Source organism: Danio rerio, chromosome 8 (assembly GCF_052040795.2).
Source record: "Danio rerio strain M-AB ecotype USA chromosome 8, GRCz13ab, whole genome shotgun sequence".
Lineage (NCBI taxonomy): Eukaryota > Metazoa > Chordata > Actinopteri > Cypriniformes > Danionidae > Danio > Danio rerio.
The window spans coordinates 10,289,770-10,315,976 of record NC_141028.1 but is presented as its reverse complement, the minus strand read 5'-3'; the positions used below and the strand labels follow the sequence as shown (position 1 = coordinate 10,315,976).

General features: G+C 35.9%; 1 protein-coding gene across 2 annotated transcripts; it reads right to left on the bottom strand.

The window, feature by feature from the left end:
• Positions 1-79: 79 nt before the first annotated feature.
• On the bottom strand, positions 80-21,165 carry comta (catechol-O-methyltransferase a). Of its 2 annotated transcripts, XM_087263537.1 has the most exons (6): positions 21,088-21,165; positions 12,352-12,499; positions 8,127-8,244; positions 5,588-5,781; positions 2,184-2,315; positions 80-2,104 (listed from the first exon to the last, which is right to left on the bottom strand). In XM_087263537.1, exons 2-6 carry the CDS (start codon positions 12,496-12,498, stop codon positions 1,925-1,927), a joined length of 771 nt encoding a protein of 256 aa, XP_087119663.1. In that variant the 5' UTR covers position 12,499; positions 21,088-21,165; the 3' UTR covers positions 80-1,924.
• Between the last annotated feature and the right edge of the window lie 5,042 nt (positions 21,166-26,207).

Genomic DNA, 26,207 nt, shown 5'->3' with positions numbered 1-26,207 from the left:
GAAAGCTGATTGGTCACATGGGAGTTGTCCTATTATTCACAATAACACTCTTTCACAAATAATTAAAACCAAACTCAAGTGAGTGTAAAAACTTTATTTTAAATTGAAACGAAGGGATTTTCATTCCAAATTAGGCATTTTTCCATTACTCGTTTTTATGCGCTACTTTAAATTTTACATTTTTAAATGCTTAACTTGCCCAAATTTGGGACGTTTTTCAGTACATTTTGTCTAAACCTGAACTTCTCTTGACAAACTATATATAATATTCATATATTATTTTCAACTCTTCAATTTTTCAATACAATTGGCTCAGTTACGGGTTAAACTCAATTTGATTAAATAATGTGCCTTTTTTTAAACACTGAGTAGGAAAAAGAAGTGCTTTATAGCTTTATCAAACAACCTTTCTTATAAAAATGTACAAGATATCAGCACATCGTTTTGTAAAATATATCAAATTTCTTCAACCACAGCACGGCAGATATGTTGTAAATGGAGATCGTTGCATAGGCCTGTCAACATAAGGAATTTTTGTTGTGCGATATGTTGTTGCAGAAATTGTTGCAATAAGCAATTTTCAAAAATTCATTTTGAGATCTGCCACTGATTATATGATATATATGATATATATATATATATATATATATATATATATATATATATATATATATATATATAGTTGAAGTCAGAATTATTAGCCCCCTTTTGATTTTTATTTTCTTTTTTAAATATTTCCCAAGTGATGTTTAACAGAGCAATGACATTTTTACAGTATGTCTGATAATATTTTTTTCTTCTGGAGAAAGTCTTTTGTTTTATTTCGGCTGGAATAAAAGTAGTTATTAATTTAAAAAAAAATCAATTTTGGGAAAAAATTATTAGCGTTTTAAGCTAATTTTTTTCAATAGTCTGCAGAACAAACCATCATTATACATTAACTTGCCTAATTACCCTAACCTGCCTAGTTCACCTTATTAACCTAGTTAAGCCTTTAAATGTCACTTTAAACTGTACAGAAGTGTCTTGAAAAATATCAAGTAAAATAATATTTATTGTCATCATGACAAAGACAAAATAAATCAGTTATTAGAAATAAGTTTTTAAAACTATTATGCTTAGAAACGTACTAAAACAATCTTCCCTCCATTAAACAGAAATTGGGGAAAAAATAAACGGGTGCAAATAATTCAGGGGGGCTAATAATTATGACTTCAGCTGTATATATATATATATAGACAGTGTGGCCAATTTATATGGATACACCTTAATAAAATGGGAATGGTTGGTGATGTTAAGGTCCTGCTTGTGGCACATTAGTATATGTGAGGGGGCTTGTAAATAACACGAAAGAATAAAGTTATGTTTAAAACCAAGCACACCATTGTTTTTCTTGTGAAATTCCCAATAAGTTTATTAAGGTGTATCTATATAAATGGCCCACCCTGTCTATATATACTTATTTTATAACCTAATCATGCAAATTGCCATAAACACTTTAAAATACTTCTCATACTTAAGTTTTTTTAGATTGTACAGTTTGATGTTAGGTAAATGTCTTTTTTATATACTATTAAATGTCATATTAGGTAAATGTTCAATTATAAACTTTGACACCTATGAGGTAGAATGTAAATGTCATTACAAAACGGCTTTAACGTTTTTTGTGAATTTGTAAATATATATTGCAATGGCAAAAATTATTGAGGCCATCTCCAAGTATTGCACGATAAGTGGATTTGTTGAATATTGTGACAGGCCTATTGTTGTGTCTTAGTTTTGTTAAGGACAAAGAGATACTTGGCATGTCGAGACACACAAACATTTTGCAGGAATCGGAATGTTCCTCTTCTGCTGGTGTCAACCCAGTTTTACAGTCATTCATTGCATCAGCTTCATCTAGTGAGATCGTGAAATGAGATGTTCATCCTAAGAAGACCGATTTCTCCAGGCCGTCTTCTACTTTGGTGTACTCCAGGTTGGACTTGAAGTATCGGCTTTCATAGCGTGGGTCGTTTCTTACGTATTTCAGATACTCTGGAGTTCCAGGACAAATGACGTTATCAGCCAAAAGGACAGAGCCTTTTCTGAGTAAACCACACTCCTGCAATTTTTGAAAAAGTGTCTTGCGTTAGAAACATTACTTGAGTTAAGGTAAACAATATTTGTGTTTTAGGTTTTACCTCAAGGAGTTTGGTGTCTGGAACGTAACGATCTTTCCAGTGATCCAAAAACACAAAATCGAAAGATTTGATTCCATGTTGTTGCTTCATTTTGGGGATCAGATCACCTGAGGGTCCCTCAACTAGAATAACCTTAAACAAGAACAACAACAACAAAAAATACTTTAAAAATACATCTTTAGTCCTGTGAAAATTTGATTTGTGATATGCCTACAAAATAACCAACAGGGCTGTAGACTTAACTTTTTGCACTGGTGCGCATAACAAAAGGTAGGTGCCCCTAAACTTTCAACTGTGTCGCATTTAATCCTGCAGTTTTACAAATTCACTTTTTTTTTTCTTTTATCGCTATTCATACAGGCAATATTGACTTTTAGATAATTAACTAACAATCCAGTCAAAAAAGTTCTTTATTTGAAGCACAATCCTACAAGAAAGGTATCTTACTACTGTCTTCACTATCTCTGATTGGTTACACCCTGACATGGGCCTTTTTGCCCTTGAATGGCTGGTCACACCGGTGTGACCTCAGATTTGTTTTTAGTTATTTGGTCGCGCTCTAGAACCAAATTGTTCTTTTTCATGCGTTCAATTCATACACTGAAATATGTTTTTCAATTATAGCTTACCAGTAAATTTAACAATTAATTGCAAAGAAATTGTCCAAATAAAGTTTTTCCTATATAAAATGTTTGTCTTGTTTCTACTCCAAACATCAATGCTTCATGAAGTATTTTATAGACAAGTAAAAAATATTGTTTTGTTTACAGAAATGTTAAAAATTTTCCTTAAAACAAGCAAAACGTAAAGTAATGATATATATCAGTGGTTCGCAAACTGTTTTCAAGTACCACCTCAGAAAAAAATTGACCTTCCAAGTTACCTCCATAATGACGAGGCAGTTTAATTCCTATTATTAAGATTATTCATTATTGTCAGCCACTTTAAACATAATAAATAGTTTGAACATTAACACTGTACTGTGCTTACAGGTAAAAACAAAAACTTAATAAAAAATCAACGTTTAAAATGTGCTTTTAAAAGTTAATTAAAATAGCAGGCTGCTGTTCTTAAAGTAATAAGAAAACTGCAGTACTTAAAAGTAAAGTATTAACAAATAGTAGCCTATTCATTAAAACCTGGAAATGTTGCTTAGACCTCATAAATATAGGCTATATGTCATCATATTCATATAGAAATATAAATTATGAAATATGTTGCATGTACACATGACCTATTTGTAAATCTGGACATTATCTTCTATTAAAAAATAAATGATTCGTAATTACATGTTTAAATTAGAAATGAGATCTGCTTATTGCGCGTCCTTTACAGTATGTGTGTCAGAAAAGTGGGGGATTATATGCATAAATACACAGCTTGACCAATTCATACGTGATTTATCCATTCATACGTGTAGAATTTCACTGATTTGAGATCTCATCTTAAGCGAATAGTGAAGTTTGTGTTAAGCACACACAGGGACTAACTTTATTTATGTTATATTCTAGCTCCAAGCTTCAAGCAAGGCAAAGTTGCTTGAGTCTGTGTTCTGTGTCCCGCGACATTTGAATCTCATCAAGAAAAATTAGCCTAAAAAAATAATTAGGTAACAAATTAATCGACAGCCACGCTGCTTTACAAAACAAATTACTTGATATATCGAAAACGCATTATTTTACACAACTACGAACACACATTTAACACATTTATGAACACAATTTTATCAGTGATGCAGCATGGGGAGATTCCTGAGTTTGCAGTAACTGAAATGCCAACACAACAGCACTGGTGTGCAGAAGCACTTCTCTAGCGTGTATCTGCTCCGCAAGCGCCGCACGCCTCTGGCTCTGCTCCAAAGCGGGGTGATTTTTAGCTTCTAAGCACACCGATGTTATCGTACGCTTCAGAGATCAGCCACTGCTGATCACATCAGTGCAATCGCTCGCGTCAGTGGCTTAAAAGTGTATGTTTTTAATTTTTATTTTATTATTTAGTATTTCTTCGCGTACACCTAGTGGTACACATACCACAGTTTGAGAACCACTGATATATAATATGTAATGATAAATATAATTCTCTATTATAGACAATTATAATATGGAATTAATAAACAAATATACATTTTATTGATAAATGAAATGAATTTTGCTGTATTTATTTAAAGAGCAGAAACTCTAAAATGGAGGTTAAAGCAATTATAAAGTTTCCTATTTTTAAAAATAACTTTGTGTTGGTGATCATGTGCGTTCAATACTTAAATATGTAGGTTTTTTTCTCTCTCCGCTGTCGCCACTAGCTAACATGATTTGGGATCAGTAGAGCTACCCATCGATGAATTTGCTCTTCAGTGTTTGGACTCTCAGTAATGATTTTAAACCACACTGAACTGAGCTAAACTGAACTGAACTTAAACAATAAAAACTGAACTACCCTGATCCAGTTACTATGACCATTTATGTGAAGCTGCTTTGACATAATCTACATTGTAAAAGCGCTATACAAATTGAATTTATCAGACATGACTTAAACACACCATTCATACAAGAACAAAAATATATTGATATAAATATCAATGAATCTACAACATCTGTGTAATAAAGGGTTAAATCTTATTATAACCAAAATGTATCCTGAAAAAAACAGAAAACATTAATAAAAAGGCACAGCATGTAATGGATTACAGTCAAGCAAAAATAATTCAGACAACAGTTGGTCTGATAATATTTCACAACTAATCGGTACTTTGTTGAGCGCCAATAACAGCCTGTGGTTTCTGCTGTCGACCAGATTCACTTCAGTATTTATTTTCCCAGACTCACTTCAGCAACTTTCCTTTTGCCTTTTTATCCAATGCATGAAGAAATTTCATTCATTTTCCTCCGGCTTAGACCTACATTTATCCGAGGTCACCACAGCGGAATGAACCACCAACCATTTCAGCATATGTTTTACGCAGTGGATGCCCTTCCAGCTGCAACCCATTACTGGCAAACACCAAAACACTCTCTTATTCCCACACGCACTAATACAACACTGCCATTTTTGTTTACTCAACTTACCTATAGAGCATGTGTTTGTACAGTGCGGGAAACCCACACCAACATGGGGAGAACATGCAAACTCCACTGAGCCAAAACCTTTCATCAAAGTTCTCCTAAAACTAGCAACACCCGTTCTTAATCATTTTTCAGTATGCACATGCAAGCTCAGACACATGCACTCAATAGAGTTGGTGACGTCACTGTGAGGGGTAGTGTTAAGGGCAGGGTTAGGTGTAAGCATTAAAAGCATTGCATGCTGTCTCAGCTTGCATGATGTGCACCCGGTCTGCAGCTAGACCCCTCTCCAATGTCTAAACATTTTTGTTTGATCCAAAAGTTCACTACTAATACTTTCCTCACCTTGTCCTGAAGGCCAGCGTAGGCAATGATCTGCCGTGCAATAGCAGCGTAGTCTGGGTTGAATTCGAGTGTGATGAGTTTTGTTCCAGGGGAGAGCAGGCGAGCGATGCGAACAGTAGAGTATCCGCAGTATGTACCGAGCTCCAGAGCCGTGCTGGGATTCACCTCTGTCACGACTGAATCCAGTATGAGGCCTTCAGACACACACAGTGACACGCAATGAGGTGGATAATGACAGGAGAAATATCATTAATGCCCCTTTAGCGGCTCTGTGCTATTGTTTATGCATCAGTTCTGTTGTCACACATGAAATTGAGCTGCTAATGGGCACAACAACATAGGTTTTGCTGCAGTTTTACAGTAAAAATGGTCAGTAAAAATACCACATAATTTTTTATAGTTCACTACTTCAATGGGGTAATTTTATAACTTTTACAGTAACTTACTGCATACTAGGAATTTGCAGTATTCTACTGTAATCATAGTAATCAAGTATCGCTACTGTAGTTGAAGACAAAAATGAGACAGTAAATGAAAAAATATGTTTATCTTGTACCACAAAATGTATTTAAAATAGATTGATCAATGAAAATTACTTTTGTAAACTAATAGGGTATATGCCGAGCTAGTGCTGTTCCCACGCTGATACACTTCCGGTGACCTGTTATTGTGAACTTTTTTTCCATTTTATACGGTTCCTTATACAGCATCGATGTTGTAATGTCATTAAAATACATTCAGTTAAATAAACATTAACATTTATTTAGTTGCTCAAGCGTAAAACGAGACAAAAAGCTGTTTACTCGCACGCACCCGTCAGAATCGGCAGGCTAACACAGAAGCTCCATTGATTATACTGGGGTAAAATAAATGCTCATATTATAAAGATATGGCGGGGGAAATGTAATTTAATGCAGTGCTTCTTATACAATCTGATACCCACTTTAAATCGGATATCACTCAGCTAGTGGAGATCGCTGATTTTTAAAGAAAACGGACCTTAAACGCACCGGATTTTGCATTGGCATTCAATTAGCTGGAAGCGCTTAACCCAGCGCTTTCAAATTAAAAGTCCTATTAGCATGCTTCGGCATATACCCCATTAAAATCGATATAATAACAGTGAATAATAAAAAATGCTTTTGTACATGATCTCATCCACTTGTTTGGAGTTTGGATTTTTTTAAATTCAACAGTAAATACTATAAATAAATATTTTGTACACTGATGCCAGTGTAAAATGTTAATAAATTACAGTAAAAGTACTGTAAAAATCGTCATACTGAAAAATTAAAATGTGGTAAAGGGAATTTTACCATAAAAAGAACTTACAATAAGGCTTTTTTACTGTAAAATGGTATTGCAATAGGGTCCTGCTATAGTGTAAAGCACATTTCCATGCAAGTTACTGTAAAGAGGCAGTTAATGGTAACTGCTGCCAATAAGTTACAGCAATAATACAATAAATGTCTAACAGTGTATGTGTATTGTTGGTGTAATATTGTCACTGAATTAGATAAAATCCTCTAAAAATACACTACATTACCTGACAAAAGTCTTGCCGCCTATTCAAGTTTTGGGAACAACAAGTAATAACTTGACTTCTAGTTGATCATTTGGTATCAGAAGTGGCTTATATGAAGGGCAAAGGCCTTTAGATTAAGCTTATTTTACCAGAAAACAATATGAGCATGCCTTGATTTTTAATTATTTAATTAGGACAGTAAGGTCTGACTTTGCTTAGACTAAAGTTAATAGCAGAAATAAAGTTCATAATATTCAACTAGTAATTTAAAGGTTGAACTACACTTTGATTTTTGTAAACTGTTTTTAACTGTGATTTAAAGTTTATTTTATTGTAGGGCAGGTATGCAGTATGTTACTGCATTTTTTCACTGTTTATATATAATAACTTTAACTAATTGGTTAGTTATTAGTAACTAAAAAAGTTATGTTAACTAATAACCCTAACCTTTCCAAGTTTGATTGCAATGCAATAATATGCACCTAGTGTAAAGCTGCCGTGTAACAATAATTATTGTGAAAAGCGCTTAACAAATAAATTTTAATTAAATTGAATAAGTGTAAATACATTATTGTGTCGTAGAGGATGTTGTTAACAGTCAATTAGGGTAATTAGGCAAGTCATTGGACAACAGTGGTTTGTTCTGTAACCAATCAGTAAAAATAAATCCTAGGAGGCCAGTAATGTTAACCTTAAAAATTAATGTTAAAGAATGAGACTCCTTTTTTTCCCAGTCAAATTAAAAGAAATAAGACGTTCCCCTGAAGGAGAAAGAAAAGGAAAAACCATGAAAATATTGGAAGAATTAAAAAGAATAGAGATGTCACTGGAGGGCTAATAATTGTATGTGCAACTAGTGTGCATCCATGCAGAGAGTGTATTGAGCCAGTAGACAGGAGACTGCCATCACTTCTCATTCAGAACAGCCGACCATGAGCAGCCTTAAGGCCATTTACTCAAAGAAGAGAGAGAGAATAATGAAAATCAGGCAAATGAAAAGGAGAGCTGCTATACCTTTCTCGTCGCCCACATTCATGGCCCATTCGCTGTGTCTGCAATAGTGGTCAATGGCGGCGATGACGCTCTCTGGGTTTCCTTTAGTGGCGTTTTTTTGGACGGCTTTCAAGATGCGCTACGTTCACACAAGTAACACACAAGCAACAAATTTCAGCACAGCGACGACAGAACTACATGTTCAAAACAAAGGCGGAAGGACTTTTTAACACTGTTAGGGATTTTTGTAAATTACACAGTAATTAACTGTAATATGAACTGTATTTTACTGTAGGACAGTTAAGTAGTATGTTACTGTATTTTAAAGTTGCATTGTGAAAATGACTGATGATTTCACAGTAAAGATAGTAGCAGTGCGATGTGGCTGTATATTGGCACTGGTGGGAGGAGTGCTTAGTGTCCCACCAGTGATGATATACAGCCACATCGCACTGCTACTCATGTGATATTGCATTTATACAACAGTTCGACGACATAATTGTGTGTATAAAAAGAAAATCAAACACGGAGAGTCTAAAAACCTTTTTAGAAGAGGAACTACTTTCTTCAGCCACTCATTCACATCTGCAGCTGACATCAGAACAGTAGAAACTGTTGCTCAAAACACGTCACTTTAAAGCTAGTGTTTGAATGATTCTCTAGCGTAATGTCTAAAGTGATGACAAAGCGGGTGATTTTGTTTACATTTTAGGATTATAAGGCTGAACTACATGAAATGCCATCAGTCTATGGAGATATCCCCCAGTATTTCTCTGTTGCAATCGGGAGATCACCATATTACTATGGTATAAATACAGCACTACAACATACAAAGAGAGAAATTGACTTAGAAAGTCATTTACCAGATTAATAATGATTTGATCAGCTGTAATTTAAAATCACGCTGTTTTTCTCTTAGGGATTATTATAGGATCTCTGTCACCATCTTGTGGATGAAAATCGTCAACCATCTTTGTTCAAAGACAGGCTAATGGCCGCTGACGTGCTGTCTCAGAAATTGTAAATATTTTAAAATAGACACTATCCTTATAAATAAACTGCATAGATACAATATAAACAACTACATTTTCGAGATAAAAAGCCTCAAAAGTACATTATGTCGTCCAACAGCAGCAATATTTGTCAAACTGTAGAGCAGGGGTCACCAATCTCATTCCTGTAGGTCTGTTGCCCTGCAGGGTTTAGCTCCAACTTGCCTCAACACACCTGCCTGGGTTATTCAAGTATACCTAGTAAGACCTTGATTAGCTTGTTCAGGTGTGTTTGATTAGGGTTGGAGCTAAAATCTGCAGGACACTGGCCCTCCAGGAACAAGTTTGGTGATCCCTGCTGTAAAGTGTCCTCTGCTTGTTGCTGTATGTGGGCGGAGTAATACACAAGGGAGAAGGGTTAAGAGGCTGGGCGAGTGCTGTTACTGGCAGAATATTGCACGGCTATCAGCCAATCAGATTCATGAACCAGACAGAACTGCTGTATAAATACATATACACAGGGCCGGAGCAAGCTGAACTGCCGCTCTAGGCAGAGGACGATCACGCCGCCCTCAACCCCAATGTGAAAACGAAAGTGAACAGTTATGAAAATGAAGTGAGGTGTCGCTGACCTCTTTTCCGGTGCTCTATGCGCAGATACAACTGAGGACCCGCGGGTGCTGAGGGAGGGAGGGAGGTGTCGCGGACTGGCGGACACCGCCCTCTCTATTCTGCCGCCCTATGCGTGGATATAACTGAGGAGGCGCGGGTGCTGAGGGAGGGAGATGTCCCGGACACTGCGCTCTTTATTCTGCTGCCCTATGCGCGGATATAACTGAGGACGCGCAAGTGCTGAGGGAGGGAGGGAGAGAGGTGTCGCGGACACTGCGCTCTTTATTCTGCCGCCCTATGCGTGGATTCAAATGAGGACATGCGGGTGCTGATGGAAGTGATGCTGACGCCGCCCTCTCTATTCTATCGTCTATGCGTGAATATATCTGATGACGCGGGGGAGGTGTCGCGGACAAAATTGAGAACGCAGGTGGTAAGGGAGGTGTCGTAGACGCCGCCCTCTCTATACTGCCGCCCTAGGCGGCCGCCTAGGTCGCCTCTATGGACGCGCCGGCCCTGCATATACAGCAAGATAAGTGGTGCTGTAAATGTAAATGCAGTATCTTTTCTGTAACTGACTTAAAGTAAGTTACTAGCGAACAGCTGCCAGTAAGTAATTGTAGATTCTTCAGTGAGCTTAATATATATATTGTGTGGAGAGTGGAGAGTCCTCTGTCTAGCTGCTCTGTCTCTGGAGGATATTGAAGATATCTACCTATTTGGAACTTTGATAACAGGGTTTCTGCTGATGGGCTTATGCGGGGCCCTGGGATATCGGAAACTGATAAAAGCGGTCAGAGCAGCTCAAAACCCCACTAGGCTGGCCGGCTTGATTGAAACACTGATGGGTAGGGTCGCGAATCAGACTATGGTCCTTGACCGCAAACTGGAAACCATGGAGGTGAAGCTAGCGGCTCTGCAACAAATTTTGGCCAGATCGGGAGACGAGTGATGGACATTAAATATCTGTGAAATTGGCAGATATTGACCTAAAGTTGAAGTATCTTACTGTCTTTTTTTTCGGCTCTCCTCTTACTCCTGCCAGACGGCCTCAGCTGGAAGTAAACAACTCCCTGGGATAAGCAAGATAAGCGGACGCTCTGAAATTCCTGCCCCTGTCAAGGACACCTGCGTGACTCTGGACTATGCAGGCTCACACACACACAAACATATCTACAGATAAACATTCACCACTGATCCCCATCCAAACGCCTTCGTGTGCTTTTACCCACGTGGGGCGTGGGCGGGACTGTGACTTGCGCCGGAAATGGCTGCTGGACCAGTTGGCTGCCCGCACTCAACGGACTGTTTTCCATTACCCCTGTTCCCATCCCCTCTGTCTATGTTGTGTCTTGTCGGTGTGCTTATGCTAAGATAGGGCTGTTTTTCTCCCTTTTCTCACTTTGTCCTAATCAAGGGCAAGCTGAGGGGGTGTTTTTTAGCCTAACTGTCCAAATGTATCTTTCTTCGTTTCTAAATGCTACCTCCTAAGATCTGTCTCCCCTGAAAAGTTGTTTGTGATGTTTTGTGTATGGTCTGGGGGGTCCAATTTCGCTATACGAAAGTGTAGTGACAAATAAAGGCTTGATTGATTGATTGATTGATTGATTGATATATATATATATATATATATATATATATATATATATATATATATATATATATATATATATATATATATATATATATATATATATATATATATATAAAGCCTACTATTAAATTTATAAGTAGTAATTTAATAGTAAAATACTTAAAAATGTTTATTTAATATGGGTTGTATACTAGTATTTCACTGTATTACAGAGACAGTCGCAGCCATTTGAGTTCTGAGTAAGCCAGGCTCAAACTACCTGTTTACTGTAGTAAAAAACACTTTGTAGTGGTGCCTTTTTTGTTTTCATGTATTAAATAAATAAACTGCCACTTTTCTAATTAAATGACATATAATTATATTTTTAAACTTACAGGCTCATTCAAATACTTTATGATCTGAATGATAATAATAAATAAAAAATGGCTAGTTTTAATACTATACAACACTTGATGTTTCAATCTCTGTCGGTGACCGTGACAGTTAAACGAGTGCTTCTGTCACTGTGTTTAATCCTTTCTGTGCAAGACTGTATGGTAGTTAATGCCACACGAACTGTAAAGTGTTTAATATTGGTAGTTCATTTTAAAATAAAAATAGCCAAATATTCATTAAGAATTACATTTTTCGCTGGAGGAAACAGTTGTGCTAAAGAGGTGTACGCAGAGAAAACCCGACTGCTCCTCCACACATGTGATACAATCCCATGCACAACAATTTAAGGTTTTATGTACATAGCCTAACTTACTTTCACAGATTTTTTTCAATTAAAAAAATATGGACTGTGATAAAATACGTTTATGCCGCAAAAATGATGTCTGCCGACACTGCGGTGAAAACCTTGGAAGCATGCCATGACAACTTAAAACTCCGTGTTACATTCTACCCCGCGTTAAATTGGGCCTCGCATGCCCCTAATGCAATTCCATAGATCTATGATGCAATTCAAAAGCATAAATAAACATGGACAAACAAAAACAGGAATCATAAAATACGGAAAACTGCTCATTTACGGATATTTTACAGTGTAGTAAAGTGTGCGAGTCACCTGTGGTCGTGATAGTCCTGTGAAGAAGTCCAGGAGCCGCTGATGGACCACATCGTGCCAGAGAAGCGCCAGCAAACCACTGCTCTGACGGAGGAGTACCAGGACAGATGCCAACACCACCACCACTGCCAACACAACCCACAGCATCCTGATGGACACAAAAGATGAACCAGTGACAACAGCTCTGACAGCACCGTCTCACAGGAAAACTAGAGACATCCTCAGCGTCAATCAGCGGAAAACAGGTTAAAATCTAAAAAATAAATCGTGTTTATCAAAAAATTAGCAGAGAAATTATTCTTATAAAAGATAAAGGTTGCGACCGGAAGGGCATCCGCCTCATAACCCTGCTGAAAAATCCAGCTTAAACCAGCCTAGGCTGGTTGGCTGGTTTTAGCTGGTCGACCAGCCTGGTTTTAGAGGGGTTTTGGCAATGTCCAGGCTGGTTTCCAGCCATTTCCAGCCTCGTCTTAGCTGGACAGGCTGCAAAATGACCAGCTAAATCCAACTAAAACCAGCTTCACCAGCCTGGTTTAAGCTGGACATAGCTGGTTTTGGCTGAACTCCTAGCCTGGCTAGGCTGGTTTTAGCTGGTCATCTCCTAGCCTGACCAGCTAAGCCCAGGCTGGAAATGGCCAAATCCCATCTAAAACCAGGCTGGTTGACCAGCTAAAACCAGCCAACCAGCCTAGGCTGGTTTAAGCTGGATTTTTCTGTAGGGAAACCATTTAGGTTTGGTGGTTCATTCTGATGTGGTGACCTCTGCATAAATCATGGGCTAACCCGAAGGATAGCGAGTGAGTGATTTACTGTATATTTGTATAAATATGTTTTCGTGAGTGGGTGAATTGTTACATGTTTATCGATTTTCATGTCTATCCATCCAGGCCTATCTGTTTGCATGCTTAATATGGTTCGAGGGAAATACAACACGAAGGCATCAGAGTGCAGTGTGTGGTTTATCAAGCAGTGTTTGATGAACAAAAAGAAAACCCAGAAACCGGAAAATCAGACAAAACACATCCGACATCAACAACTGACAACGTATAACGTATCTAAAATCTATTTATGCATATTTGTTATATTGTTCATGGTGACTCAGTGGTTAGCGCTGTCGCCTCACAGCAAGAAGGTCGCTAGTTCAAGCCCTGGCTGGGTCAGTTGGCATTTCTGTGTGGAATTTGAATGCTCTCCCCGCGTTTGCTTTCTCCGGGTGATCCGGTTTAAAGCAAAGTCTCTTCCCCATAGTCCAAAATCATGCGGTACAGATGAAATGGGCAGGCTAAATTGTCCGTTGTGTATGAGTTTCCCAGAGATGGTTTGCAGCTGGAAGGGCATCCTCTGTGTAAAAGATATGCTGGATAAGTTGGCGGTTCATTCCACTGTGGCGACCCCTGATTGGTAAAGGTACTAACCATTTTAACAATGGCAGTTATTTATTTCAGTATTTAAACGTTAAATAACGAATCCATCAAGTTAAAAATTATATGAAACAACACATAGCAAGATATAAAGCATATCAAGCACTGTTATATTTAGCAAAATGCTGCTCCTTTTATCTTTGTATTTTTATAATTTTATTTTTGTTATTTTTAATCATTTATTGACTTCATAATTAAAGCTATAGACAAATTCCTAGTTGACATTTTAGAAATTATTTTTGCGTAGATAGATACCCAGTATGTATTAAAGATCACAGAAAACAAAACAAAAAAAAACACAAAAACATGTTACATGGCCCCATGCATAAATGTCCAACTTATATTATTATTTTATTTATTTATTTTTTGAGTTAAAACAATATTGACATTTAAGAATCCATATTTATTACATTTTTTCATTCATTCCTTTGACTTGTTTATTGGTGCATATATAGGCTATAATTTAAATCATACAACAGTACCTTGGACAGCTACAGTGCCACTAAAGCTTTCAAACAAAAGTCTAAAAAATTTAAGAAAGGTTTTACTTTCTACTGTGACAGCCAACATCACAACACACCATAACCATCCTTCAGGTGGTATAGCCGGCATTAAATTACAAAACAAGCTGTTGGCCTTTGAATTAAGTTTGGCCTTTGAAAAGTGCTATTATTTCTCTCCCAGATCAGAGCGAGTTTTTGCCAAGTGGTGCTCGCTGCAGAGGGGGAGCTTGAGCTTGAGCTCCACCTTTTTTGCACTTCTTATACGAGTGATGTCACTGGGGGTAGGGTTAGGGGTGGGGTTGGTGTACGCATTAAAACAGCTTACAGGAGGCAGAGCGGGAGCTCATGCTCCCCCTCGCTGGAGCTCAGCTCTGCTCAAATGGCTCTGCAGCGAGCACCAGTTTTTGTGCTACCAAAATACAGCGTTACAATAAACTCACATGCAGTCCTTTGAAGTAAAGTTGCCTAGGATGTCAATCAAATTAATCAAGCTCTAGCCACGAATAAAATAATAGGCTTTTTTATGATTCTAAGATTTTAGATGACGGGTTAATAATTATATTATAGGTGGTTAATTATATTTAAGTCAATGAAACCCACAGTCCTGCTGCTTTCAAGAGAAATATATATATATATATATATATATATATATATATATATATATATATATATATATATATATATATATATATATATATATACTTTTGTAAGCAGCAGCAGTCACTGTTTTCATTTTAATTCCCAGGCACCTGATCATCCTTTCATTGTCACACACGGTATGTATCACCTGTTTTCTTTTGCTTACAGTTTTTTTTTTTGTTAATATATTTTTATTATCATCCTTTACAATAACATTGCTTTATTGGGAGATTAACTCCCCATTTATGTGTAGTTAATTGCTGATCTGGGACTTTTAGCCAGGACAGATCACTGTGCATATTGTAGATACATGACAATAGATCTTTTTAAATGTCAATTTTTAAAAAATGAAAAGTTTTGTTGAAAAATGCAGCTGTATTTTGCTTGTTTTGACACATTTAAATTTGTGAGTCTAAGAAGTAATTATTTCTTTTTGGTGTGGTCGGACATAAATTTGGTAAATCCTTAATTTTGAGCCCTAAAAAAGTCAAGTGAAATAAAAACTAATTGCAATGCGACACAACCCATTTGCTCATGCACAGTGAGCAAGCTCACACACAACACACACAAACAGTAAATTAAATGAGGAGGCATGTGGACAACACAACATCTAAATCAAAGTAATGATTTTAGCATGCCAAATCACATTTATTCATATAAAATATATTTTTCAAACAACAAAACTGTGGCTAGTGAAAATGGAAAGTGGCTAGTAATGTTGAAAAACTACTAGCCACAGCGGCTGGTAATTAAAAAAGTAAATGTGAAGCCCTGTATGTATATATATATATATATATATATATATATATATATATATATATATATATATATATATATATATATATATATATATATATATATATATATATATATATAACCATACATATGTATAACCAACCTATACATATATTTTAAAGAGAATCTCAACAGGTTTTGTGAGACTTTTCTCAAAACTCACTATCATTTCATCCCTAAAGCGACACAACCTTTGGACTAAATGATTGATTATCTCGTGTGTTTTATGACATTTGGTCACACCTGAGCAAATACAGCAGCTCTGGCAGCAATATAATGATGCAAGATTGCATGATGTGCATGTGCAGAAACATTGCAACATTGTTCACAAGTGATCCGCAATATTCAGTTTGCTCACGTATAAATAATGCATGAAGTTTATGGAAAAAAAGGACAAAAGGCCGTTCAGGGCTTTAAAAAAGGTTGACTTTCATTGCTGTTGAAAGCCAAACTCTCCTGTTTCAGTCCAGTGGTGCTAGAAAACAGCCAGAGCTCCTTTTTCAGTGCTGAGTAAGATTTGGCCAAACGCCTGGAGAGGGAAATGAATTAGCGCAGCTTCATCGCCACAGCTGATTTACCACTTACATGAACAGAGTATGCCTTGTAATGGCTTGCAGAATGGTGATTCAGAAGCTTCTCTTTTAACTTTTCTTTGGCTGGATGTTTATGTTCAGCTCTTACTCTGATAGTCTTTCAGGCTTAAGTATTGTGTCAGCATCTATCTATAAGTTTATAATCATTTATATGTATTATTCAGTGTCAAAAATATCTGTAAATTAGCAGTTTTCCATATTTTATGATTCATATTTTTATTTTTCCCCCATTTATTTATGATTTTAAATTGCATTGTGGGATCTTGAGCTTTCTTCATGCAACTTTAAACCTTGAAAGAAAAAACGTATCCTGGGTAAGTTGGCGGTTCATTCTGCTGTGGTGACCCCTGATAAATAAAGGGACTAAGCCGAAGGAAAAGGAATGAATGATTGGACATATCATCTCTGCGCTCTACTAAAATAAAAGCCCCTTTCACACACACAGACTTTTCCAGAAAGAAGTTACCAGTAATTTCTCAGAAAAGAGATCAAGTATGAACAGGCCCCTTTTAAGAAACTGTGAAGTTGTTCTGGTAATTTTACAGAAATTTACTGCTGTAAAAGGAGATAATGTCATACAGGTTTAGAATATCCTAAGGGAAATAAATACTGACAGAATCTCATATTTATTGTGAGGGTTGAAAAAAAAATCTTTTGAACTTTGACCGAAAACCTTTTCTCTCATTTTTTTTTTCCAAGTAGGGGATCTAGCTGCCAAAATGACGTTAATCCTAATCCATTCCTACTACTGAAGCTCAGAAAAGGACTCAACACAATGAGACGCTCATAATAAACTCCAGGCACGATCCACTGGAGACGCACACACTGACAGTCAGAGTCTGTGCGCTGTCAGAGCAAGCTTTAATTAAAGATGCTATCACCAGCAGAACGTAACCCCCCCTAAAAACACACTGAAAAGAAAGATTCATTGGATTTACTTTTTTTCTTAAAGGTGAGTGGTTGCAAGCAATTGATATGGGCTGAATTTAAACAAACAACTTAAATGTAGTAACGATCAACTTTATTTGTTTGTTTAAATTCAGCTCGTATAAATCTATTGTAACCACTTACCTTCAAAACATTGAGTAAATCCAGTGAATCATTTTTCAGTGCTGCAGAGACTTTAAAACACAAGTGTGACAGTTTTACAGCTTCTCTTTTTATTCTCCACACGTGTTATCGATGGCGTGGCCTGCCAGAAAACTCAACGCTCGTTTACTAGGCCACATGAATACTTAAGTCACTGCTTAATTATAGATTGCAGTCAGACTTGAGTAAACTAAAGAGACCTTTAAAGGGACAGTTCACCCAAAAATAAAAAACAATTTACTCACTTACTATTAACTCTATTTACTGCCCTTCAAGTTTTTACAAACTGTTATTATTATTATTTTTCTCATGTCAAATACAAAAGAAATATTTTGAATAATGTTAGAAACCAGTAACCATTGACTTCCATAGTAGGAAAAACAAATAGTATGGACGCCAATGGCATTCAGCATTCTTCAGATTAGCTTATATTGTGTTCAACAGAGGAAAGAAAAGAAGATAAAAATAAGATATTTTGAAGAATGCTAAATACCATAAACTTCCATAGTAGAAAAAACAAATACTGTGGACATCAATGGCGTTCAGCATTCTTCGAAATATTTTATTTTATGTTCAACAGAGGAAAGATGAATAAAAAGAAGATATTTTGAAGAATGCTGAATACCATGAACTTTTATAGCAGGAAAAACAAATACCATAAACATCAGTGGCATTCAGCATTCTTCAAAATATCTTCCTTTGTGTTCAATAGAAGAATGAAAAAATAGAAGATAAAAAAGGAGATATTTTGAAGAATGCTGTTCAACAGAAGAAAGTAAAGAAGAAGATTAGATACAGATGTTTCCAGAAAGAAATTACCAGTAACTACAAGATACAGACTTTTCCAGAAAGAAGTTACCAGTAATTTTTCAGAAAAAGAGATCAAGTATGTACAGGCCCCTTTAAAAAATACCAGTGAAGTTGTTCTGGTAATTTTACAGAAATGTACTGCTGTAAATGGGGATAATTTAATACAGGTTTAGAATATCCTAAGGGGAATAAATTTAATATTTATTGTGGGGGTTGAAAAAAAAAGAAACCAGTAGCCATTGACTTCCACAGTAGGAAAAACAAATAGTATGGACGCTAATGGCATTCAGCATTCTTCAGAATAGCTTATTTTTTGTTCAACAGAGGAAAGAAAAGAAGATAAAAAATGAGATATTTTGAAGAATGCTAAATATCATAAACTTTCAGCGGCATTCAGCATTCTTCAAAATATCTTCTTTTGTGTTTAACAGAAGAATGAAAAAAATATAAGATGTAAAAGATATTTTGAAGAATGCTGTTCAATAGAGGAAAGTAAAGAAGAAGATAGAAGACATTTTGAAAAATGCTGAATGTCATTGACGTCCATCGTATTTGTTTTTCATACTATGGAAGTTAATAGTATTCAGGATTCTTCAAAATATCTTTGTGTTCAACAGAAGAAAGAAAAGGATTAAAAAAGAAGATATTTTAAAGAATGCTAACCTTCTATAGTAAGAAAAACAACTACTACGGACGCCACTGGCATTTAGCATTCAAAATATCTCCTTTTTTATGTTCTATTTTTTCATTCTTCTATTGAACACAAAAGAAGATATTTTGAAGAATGCTGAATACCATTAACTTCCATACTATGAAAAACAAATATGACGGACGTCAATGATATTCAGCATTCCTCAAAATATCTTCTTTTGTGTTCTTATTTTTATCTTTTTTTTGTTCCTCTGTTGAACACAAAAGAAGATATTTTGAAAAATGCTGAAAGCCACTGACGTCCACTGTATTTGTTTTTCCTACAATGGAAGTCAATGGTGTTTAGCATTTTTCAAAATATCTTTTTTATTCATCTTCTACTTTTCTTTCTTCTCTCAAACACAAAAGAAGATATTTCAAAGAATACTGTTCAACAGAAGAAAGTAAAGAAGAAGATTAGATACAGATGTTTCCAGAAAGAAATTACCAGTAACTACAAGATACAGGCTTTTCTAGAAAGAAGTTACCAGTAATTTCTCAAAAAAAAGAAAAAAAAGAGATCAAGTATGTACAGGCCCCTTTTTAAAAAAATACCAGTAAAGTTGTTCTGGTAATTTTACAGAAATGTACTGCTGTAAATGAGGATAATTTCATACAGGTTTAGAATATCCTAAGGGGAATAAATTTAATATTTATTGTGGGGGTTGAAAAAAAAAAAAGAAACCAGTAACCATTGACTTCCACAGTTGGAAAAACAAATAGTATGGACGCTAATGGCATTCAGCATTCTTCAGAATAGCTTATTTTGTGTTCAACAGAGGAAAGAAAAGAAGATAAATATAAGATATTTTGAAGAATGCTAAATATCATAAACTTTCAGCGGCATTCAGCATTCTTCAAAATATCGTCTTTTGTGTTTAACAGAAGAATGAAAAAAATAAAAGATGTAAAAGATATTTTGAAGAATGCTGTTCAATAGAAGAAAGTAAAGAAGAAGATAGAAGATATTTTGAAAAATGCTGAATGTCATTGACGTCCATCGTATTTGTTTTTCATACTATGGAAGTTAATAGTATTCAGGATTCTTCAAAATATCTTTGTGTTCAACAGAAGAAAGAAAAGGATTAAAAAAGAAGATATTTTAAAGAATGCTAACCTTCTATAGTAAGAAAAACAACTACTACGGACGCCACTGGCATTTAGCATTCTTTGAAATATCTTCTTTTGTGTTTGAGAGAAGAAAGAAAAGTAGAAGATGAATAAAAAAGATATTTTGAAAAATGCTAAACACCATTGACTTCCATTGTAGGAAAAACAAATACAGTGGACGTCAGTGGCTTTCAGCATTTTTCAAAATATCTTCTTTTGTGTTCAACAGAGGAACAAAAAAAAGATAAAAATAAGAACACAAAAGAAGATATTTTGAAAATTCTGAATATCATTGACGTCCGTCATATTTGTTTTTCATAGTATGGAAGTTAATGGTATTCAGCATTCTTCAAAATATCTTCTTTTGTGTTCAACAGAAGAAAGAAAATGATTAAAGAAGATATTTTTAAGAATGCTGAACTTCCATAGTAGGAAAAACAAATACTATAGACATCAATGGCGTTGAGCATTCTTCAAAATATCTTCTTTTGTGTTTAACAGAGAAAAGAAGAACATATTCTGAAGAATGCTAAATACTATTAACTTTTATAGTAGGAAAAACAAATACAGTGGACGTCAGTGGCATTCAGCATTCTTCAAAATATCTTCTTTTGTGTTCAACAGAAGAATGAAAAATTGTAGATAAAAAAAGAAGATATTTTGAAGAATGCTGAACACCATTAATTTCCATAGTAGGAAAAGCCAATACTATAGACATCAATGGCATTCAGCATTCTTCGAAATATCTTTTTTTTGTGTTCAACAGAAGAAAGAAACTCAAACAGGTTTAAAACAAGTAAATGATTTTCAGTTTTGGGTAAACTGTCCCTTTAACGCTGAGGCACAGTATTCACACATTTGCATGCCATGTGCGGGATGTGTCAAGTCTGATTTTGCTTATGAATAAATATTGAAGTGTGAAACAATATTGTTCGATGCATGCAGTTACATAAACACAACGTGTGACGGCAAGCAAGAAAGCACACACATATTTACAATACAGCACGCATTGCTTTGAATTTCATAAGCCCAGCATAAGAACAATCTGTTGCAATATTGTGCCAAACAAGATTTCCATAATCTTACTTCCTTTTTTTGAGGACGTCTTCACCAAAGCACACACAGAGATGAGCTTCTCTTTTCTTTTCACTCCGCTGCCTTTATGCCTTTCTCTCACAAAGGGTTTCCCAATGGCCTTGCTCTCTCTCTCTCTCTCTCTCTCTCTCTCTCTCTCTCTCTCTCTCTCTCTCTCTCTCTCCCTCTCTCTGCCCTCCCTCTTCTGTTGGCTCTTTCTAACCTGTTCTGCTGGTTTGCTTTAATGGGCTTAAAGATATGTATGGTGATGGGTCACGATAGAGTGTGGAAAGTGGAAAGAGATATACAGAAGTCTGAATTATTAGCCCACCGTACATTTCTGTTTTATGCAAAGAAGATTTTTTAAACATATTTCTAAACATAATAGTTTTAATAACTCATCTCTAATAGCTGATTTAATTAATTTTTGCCATGATGACAATACATAATGTTTTACTCGAAATTTTTCAAGATACTGGTATTCAGCCTAAAGGAACATTTAAAGGCTTAACTTGGTTATTTAGGCAAGTCATTGTATAACAGTGGTTTGTTCTGTACAATTGAAAAATATCCTAAGAAAGCTAATAATATTGACCTTAAAATGTCTTTAAGAAAATTAAAAACGGCTTTTATTCTAGCCGAAATAAAACAAAAAAAATTTATCCAGAAGAAAAAATATTATAGAAATTACTGTGAAAATTTCCTTGCTCTTTTAAACATCGTTAGGGAAATATTTCACGAATATTTCAAGAATTTCAAGTATTTCACAGGAGGGTGATCATTTATTTTTTCAACTGTACAGTATATATTTATTAATGTTTTACTTTATTCTAGTGAAGATTTAGAAAAACTTGTTCATGCTTTTATCAGCAGCAGGGTGGATTACTGTAATGGACTCCTCACTGGTCTTCCTAAAAAGACAGTCAGACAGTTGCAGCTCATCCAGAACGCTGCAGCCAGATTTCTAACCAGAACCAGAAAATCGGAGCACATCACACCTGTCCTCAGGTCTTTACACTGGCTGCCAGTTGCATTCAGAATAGATTTTAAAGTATTATTACTGGTCTATAAATCACTAAATGGCCTAGGACCTAAATACATCACAGATATGCTCACTGAATACAAACCTAACAGATCACTCAGATCTTTAGGATCATATAAACTAGAAGTTCCAAGAGTTCAGTCAAAGCAGGGTGAATCAGCTTTTAGCCACTACACCCCCCACTGCTGGAATCAGCTTCCAGAAATGATCAGATGTGCTCCAACATTAGGCACATTCAAATCAAGACTGAAAACACATCTGTTTAGCTGTGCCTTTACTGAATGAGCACTGTGCTGCGTCCAACAGATTGCACTATCATGTTTTTCTCTTCTTCTTCATTCTTTTATATCACATTTTACCTGTTTTTATGTTTTGTTTTGTTTTTACGCATTTTTATTATTATTATTTGTTTTTATTTTTATTTTACTTGTTTCTTTTATTCTTGTTTATGTAAAGCACTTTGAATTGCCACTGTGTATGAAATGTGCTATATAAATAAACTTGCCTTGCTTTGCCTTGCCTTGCCTTTATTATTATTATTTATTGTATTACTTATTTTTAAGTATACGTTATTCATAAGTATATGTTTTAGATGTTTTTGCTTAATTATTTAACAGATCTATTCATGTTTTCTGTTTTGTATTTTACATTTGTTTGTCAATTATTCATGTACCGATCAATGCTTTGGCAATACTGTGCAAGTCATGCCAGTAAAGCTCATTTAAATTCAGAAAGAGAGAGAGAGAGAGAGAGAGAGACACACACACACATACACACACACATATTATTGGCATGATAAATATTACAAATGTATTGCCAAGCATTTCTAAAGTTTACATTAAAAAGAACATATATATATTTAAAAAACAAAAAACAACATAGTGGGTGACACGGTGGTGCAGTGGGTGGCACGTTCACCTCACAGCAAGAAGGTCACTGGTTTGAGCCTCTGCTGGAAGGGCATCCGCTGTGTAAAACATAGGTTGGATAAGTAGGCGGTTCATTCCGCTGTGGCGACCCCTGATGAATAGAGGGACAAAGCAAAAAAGAAATTAATAAATGAATATTTACAGTGATGTTCTTTTTAACGCAAACACTATAAATGCTTTGGCCCCGGATTAATAAAGGGACTTTATTAATATATATATATATATATATATATATATATATATATATATATATATATATATATAATGTATATATGTTTGTTCTTTTTAACCATACCATGTTCTTTTTTATGCTTTGGCAATACATTTGTAATATTTGTCATGCCAGTACAGCAATTATTGAATTGAATTGAGTTGAGAGAGAGAGAGGGTCATGCACATGCAGCAGTCATAAAAACTCCAGCATGTTTCATACACGAGGAAACCTGAGCCTCTGCCAACTGGGCTGAGTTTTTAATCCAGTTTTTAGCCAATCAGGTTGTAATCTGCTGTGGCTTTCAGCCTGCCACGCTCTCTCCTCCATTTCTCCTCCCCCTTTCACAAACCGACCGACACATGGGTAATGTTGATAAAAGTAGGGCCTCACAGCACCCTTTTCAGACATATGCTGAGCATGAAGCCCTGCTGTGTTTACTGCAAAAGCACACGAAGAGTATTGCACTGAATGAAACACGACATGTAGAGAAAATTAGCTATTGAACTGTTGAAGATTGCGTTTAATGGTGTTACTAAATTGTTATTTTTGACATGCACATATGTAGATGCATAATTCTTTAACATATTATACAATTTTAATATATAAATACATTTTTGTGCATGTTAAATATTATATTTATAAATATTATATATTTAAATTAGATATTTAGCTGATTTTGAGAAGTATGTCCATTTTCATCCCACATTTTTTGGTATTTACTGCTTTGATACTCAGTTATATGTATTTTTTTCCATTAATTTGTTTAGTATTTTTGGCTATTCAGTAACACTTATAAAGTAATCTTGGTATATAAAATTAAATATTTTATATACTTACTGTAATACTTAAAGTAATACAAGCAATGATGCATAATTACATGCAACTAACCCTAAACCCAACCCGCATTTTAACCCTGACCATATAGTACACATTTTTAATATATCACTCAGTATTATAGTATGTAGTTAAAGTGTAACAAGGATACTAAAATGTAACTATTTAGAAACTCAGTATGAGTATAAATGGTTTTTCATCGTTGTGAATTATTTACTTATTTTGACCCACACACGCATGCACAAATATATTTGTTTGTGTGTGTGTGTGTGTGTGAGATTAATTGTTTATTATTCAAAGCTCTTATAAAATGTCTTATAAACAGTTATTTTTGCAACTGAAGTAATATTCATTCATTTATTTTCTTATCGGCTTAGTCCTTTCATTAATCCGGGGTCGCCACAGCGCCACAACCGCCAACTTATCCAGCAAGTTTTTATGCAGCAGATGCCCTTCCAGCCGCAACCCATCACTGGGAAACATCCACACACACACACACACACTATGGACAATTTAGCCTACCCAATTCAACTTACCGCATGTCTTTGGACTGTGGGGGAAACCGGAGCACCCGGAGGAAACCCACGGAAATGCAGGGAGAACATGCAAACTCCACACAGAGTTTCCACGCCAACTGAGCTGAGGCTCAAACCTGCGACCCAGCGACCTTCTTGCTGTGAGGCGACAGCACTACCTACTGCGCCACTGCTTCACCCGTAACTGAAGTAGTAATAAAATAAAAATGTTATTGTTGATTGAAAATCAGAATTAATCCACCAAGTTTTGATTTCTTGTATGTAAATGACTGAACTTGTTTTATATCAGTTGCAACAAAGGCTCATTCTGAAAACATAGCCATATATACATTTCTGGAGATCACAAATTACGTAGCCAGAAGTACGTGAGGCCCTTACCTCCGTATAGACGGCTTTCCCGCTGTTACCAGTTTGTACTCGCTGTCACATCCTCGGCTCGTTCCTGCAGCTTCAATTACCGCTTTCCCTCACCAGCCTCTCACCACACTCGTGCACAACCACCTAAATACTAATTACATACACCTGCACCATCAATCACCACTCACTACATAAACTCACCTATTCCAGTCACTCATCAGCTGGAATTGTAGTGGGATGGTTCACCTCACCTTCTCCCCCACTTGCCTTCTTCCGTGGATGTCTTTCTTCCTCTCCTGTGGACGTTTCGTTTCTCCTCTCCTGTAGATACGTATGCTATGAATAAGGGCTTCTTGCTGTAAGGCGACAGCACTATCTACTGCACCACTGCGTCGCCTACCATATCAAGATGAAGTCTTAATAGTACATACATTAAAATAGCCAGCATGTAAGATTTTCTCCCATGTAAAACACTGGAATGACAACATTCTAATACTATACAAAAATCACACCTATACACATGAACACATAAGAAATTCATGTTGATTTCCTTCATGGATGGTAAAATCAGAGATTCAGACAAACCCACTGACCTGAACTATTCATGAGGCTTATGAGAAAGCAAAGAAAAAGGTTACAGGATCCCAAATATGTCCCCTTAGCTCATGTCATTCCCTATCTAAATCATACACACACACACATAATGAAGCTTGAGCCGGTGCATCCAGACACACATACACACACACAGACAGACAGACAGACAGACACACACACAAACACAGACACACACACACAAATGCAGACAGAGAGAGAAATGGAGAGAGACACTAATGCACAAAACACAGACACAAACACATAGAAAAAACAGGTACACAGACACACACACATAGAGAGACACACACAAAGAGAAACAAAAAAACACACACACAAACACTGACAGACAAACTTACAGAGACACATACAAATGCATACAAACAAACACACGCGCACAGACAAACACAGACACACACATGCACAAAGAAATATTAACACAGACACACACACACACACACACACACACACACACAGACAGACAGACAGACAAATACACAGACAAACATGCATGCATGCATGCATGCACACACATACATGCACAAAGAAAAAAACACACACACACACACAGAGAGAGAGAGAGAGAGAGAGAGAGAGAGAGAGAGAGAGGTGAAACAGCTCTGGTGGTC

Bases quoted from the DNA above. Each gene is read 5' to 3' on its own strand.
- comta (XM_087263537.1), bottom strand. From the start codon at position 12,498: ATGCTGTGGGTTGTGTTGGCAGTGGTGGTGGTGTTGGCATCTGTCCTG. The intron at 5,782-8,126 runs GTATAGCAGCTC...GTGTGTCTGAAG, and splicing joins GAATGTGGGCGACGAGAAAG to GCCTCATACTGGATTCAGTC. The intron at 2,316-5,587 runs GTGAGGAAAGTA...TTCTTGTTTAAG, and splicing joins ACGCTGGCCTTCAGGACAAG to GTTATTCTAGTTGAGGGACC.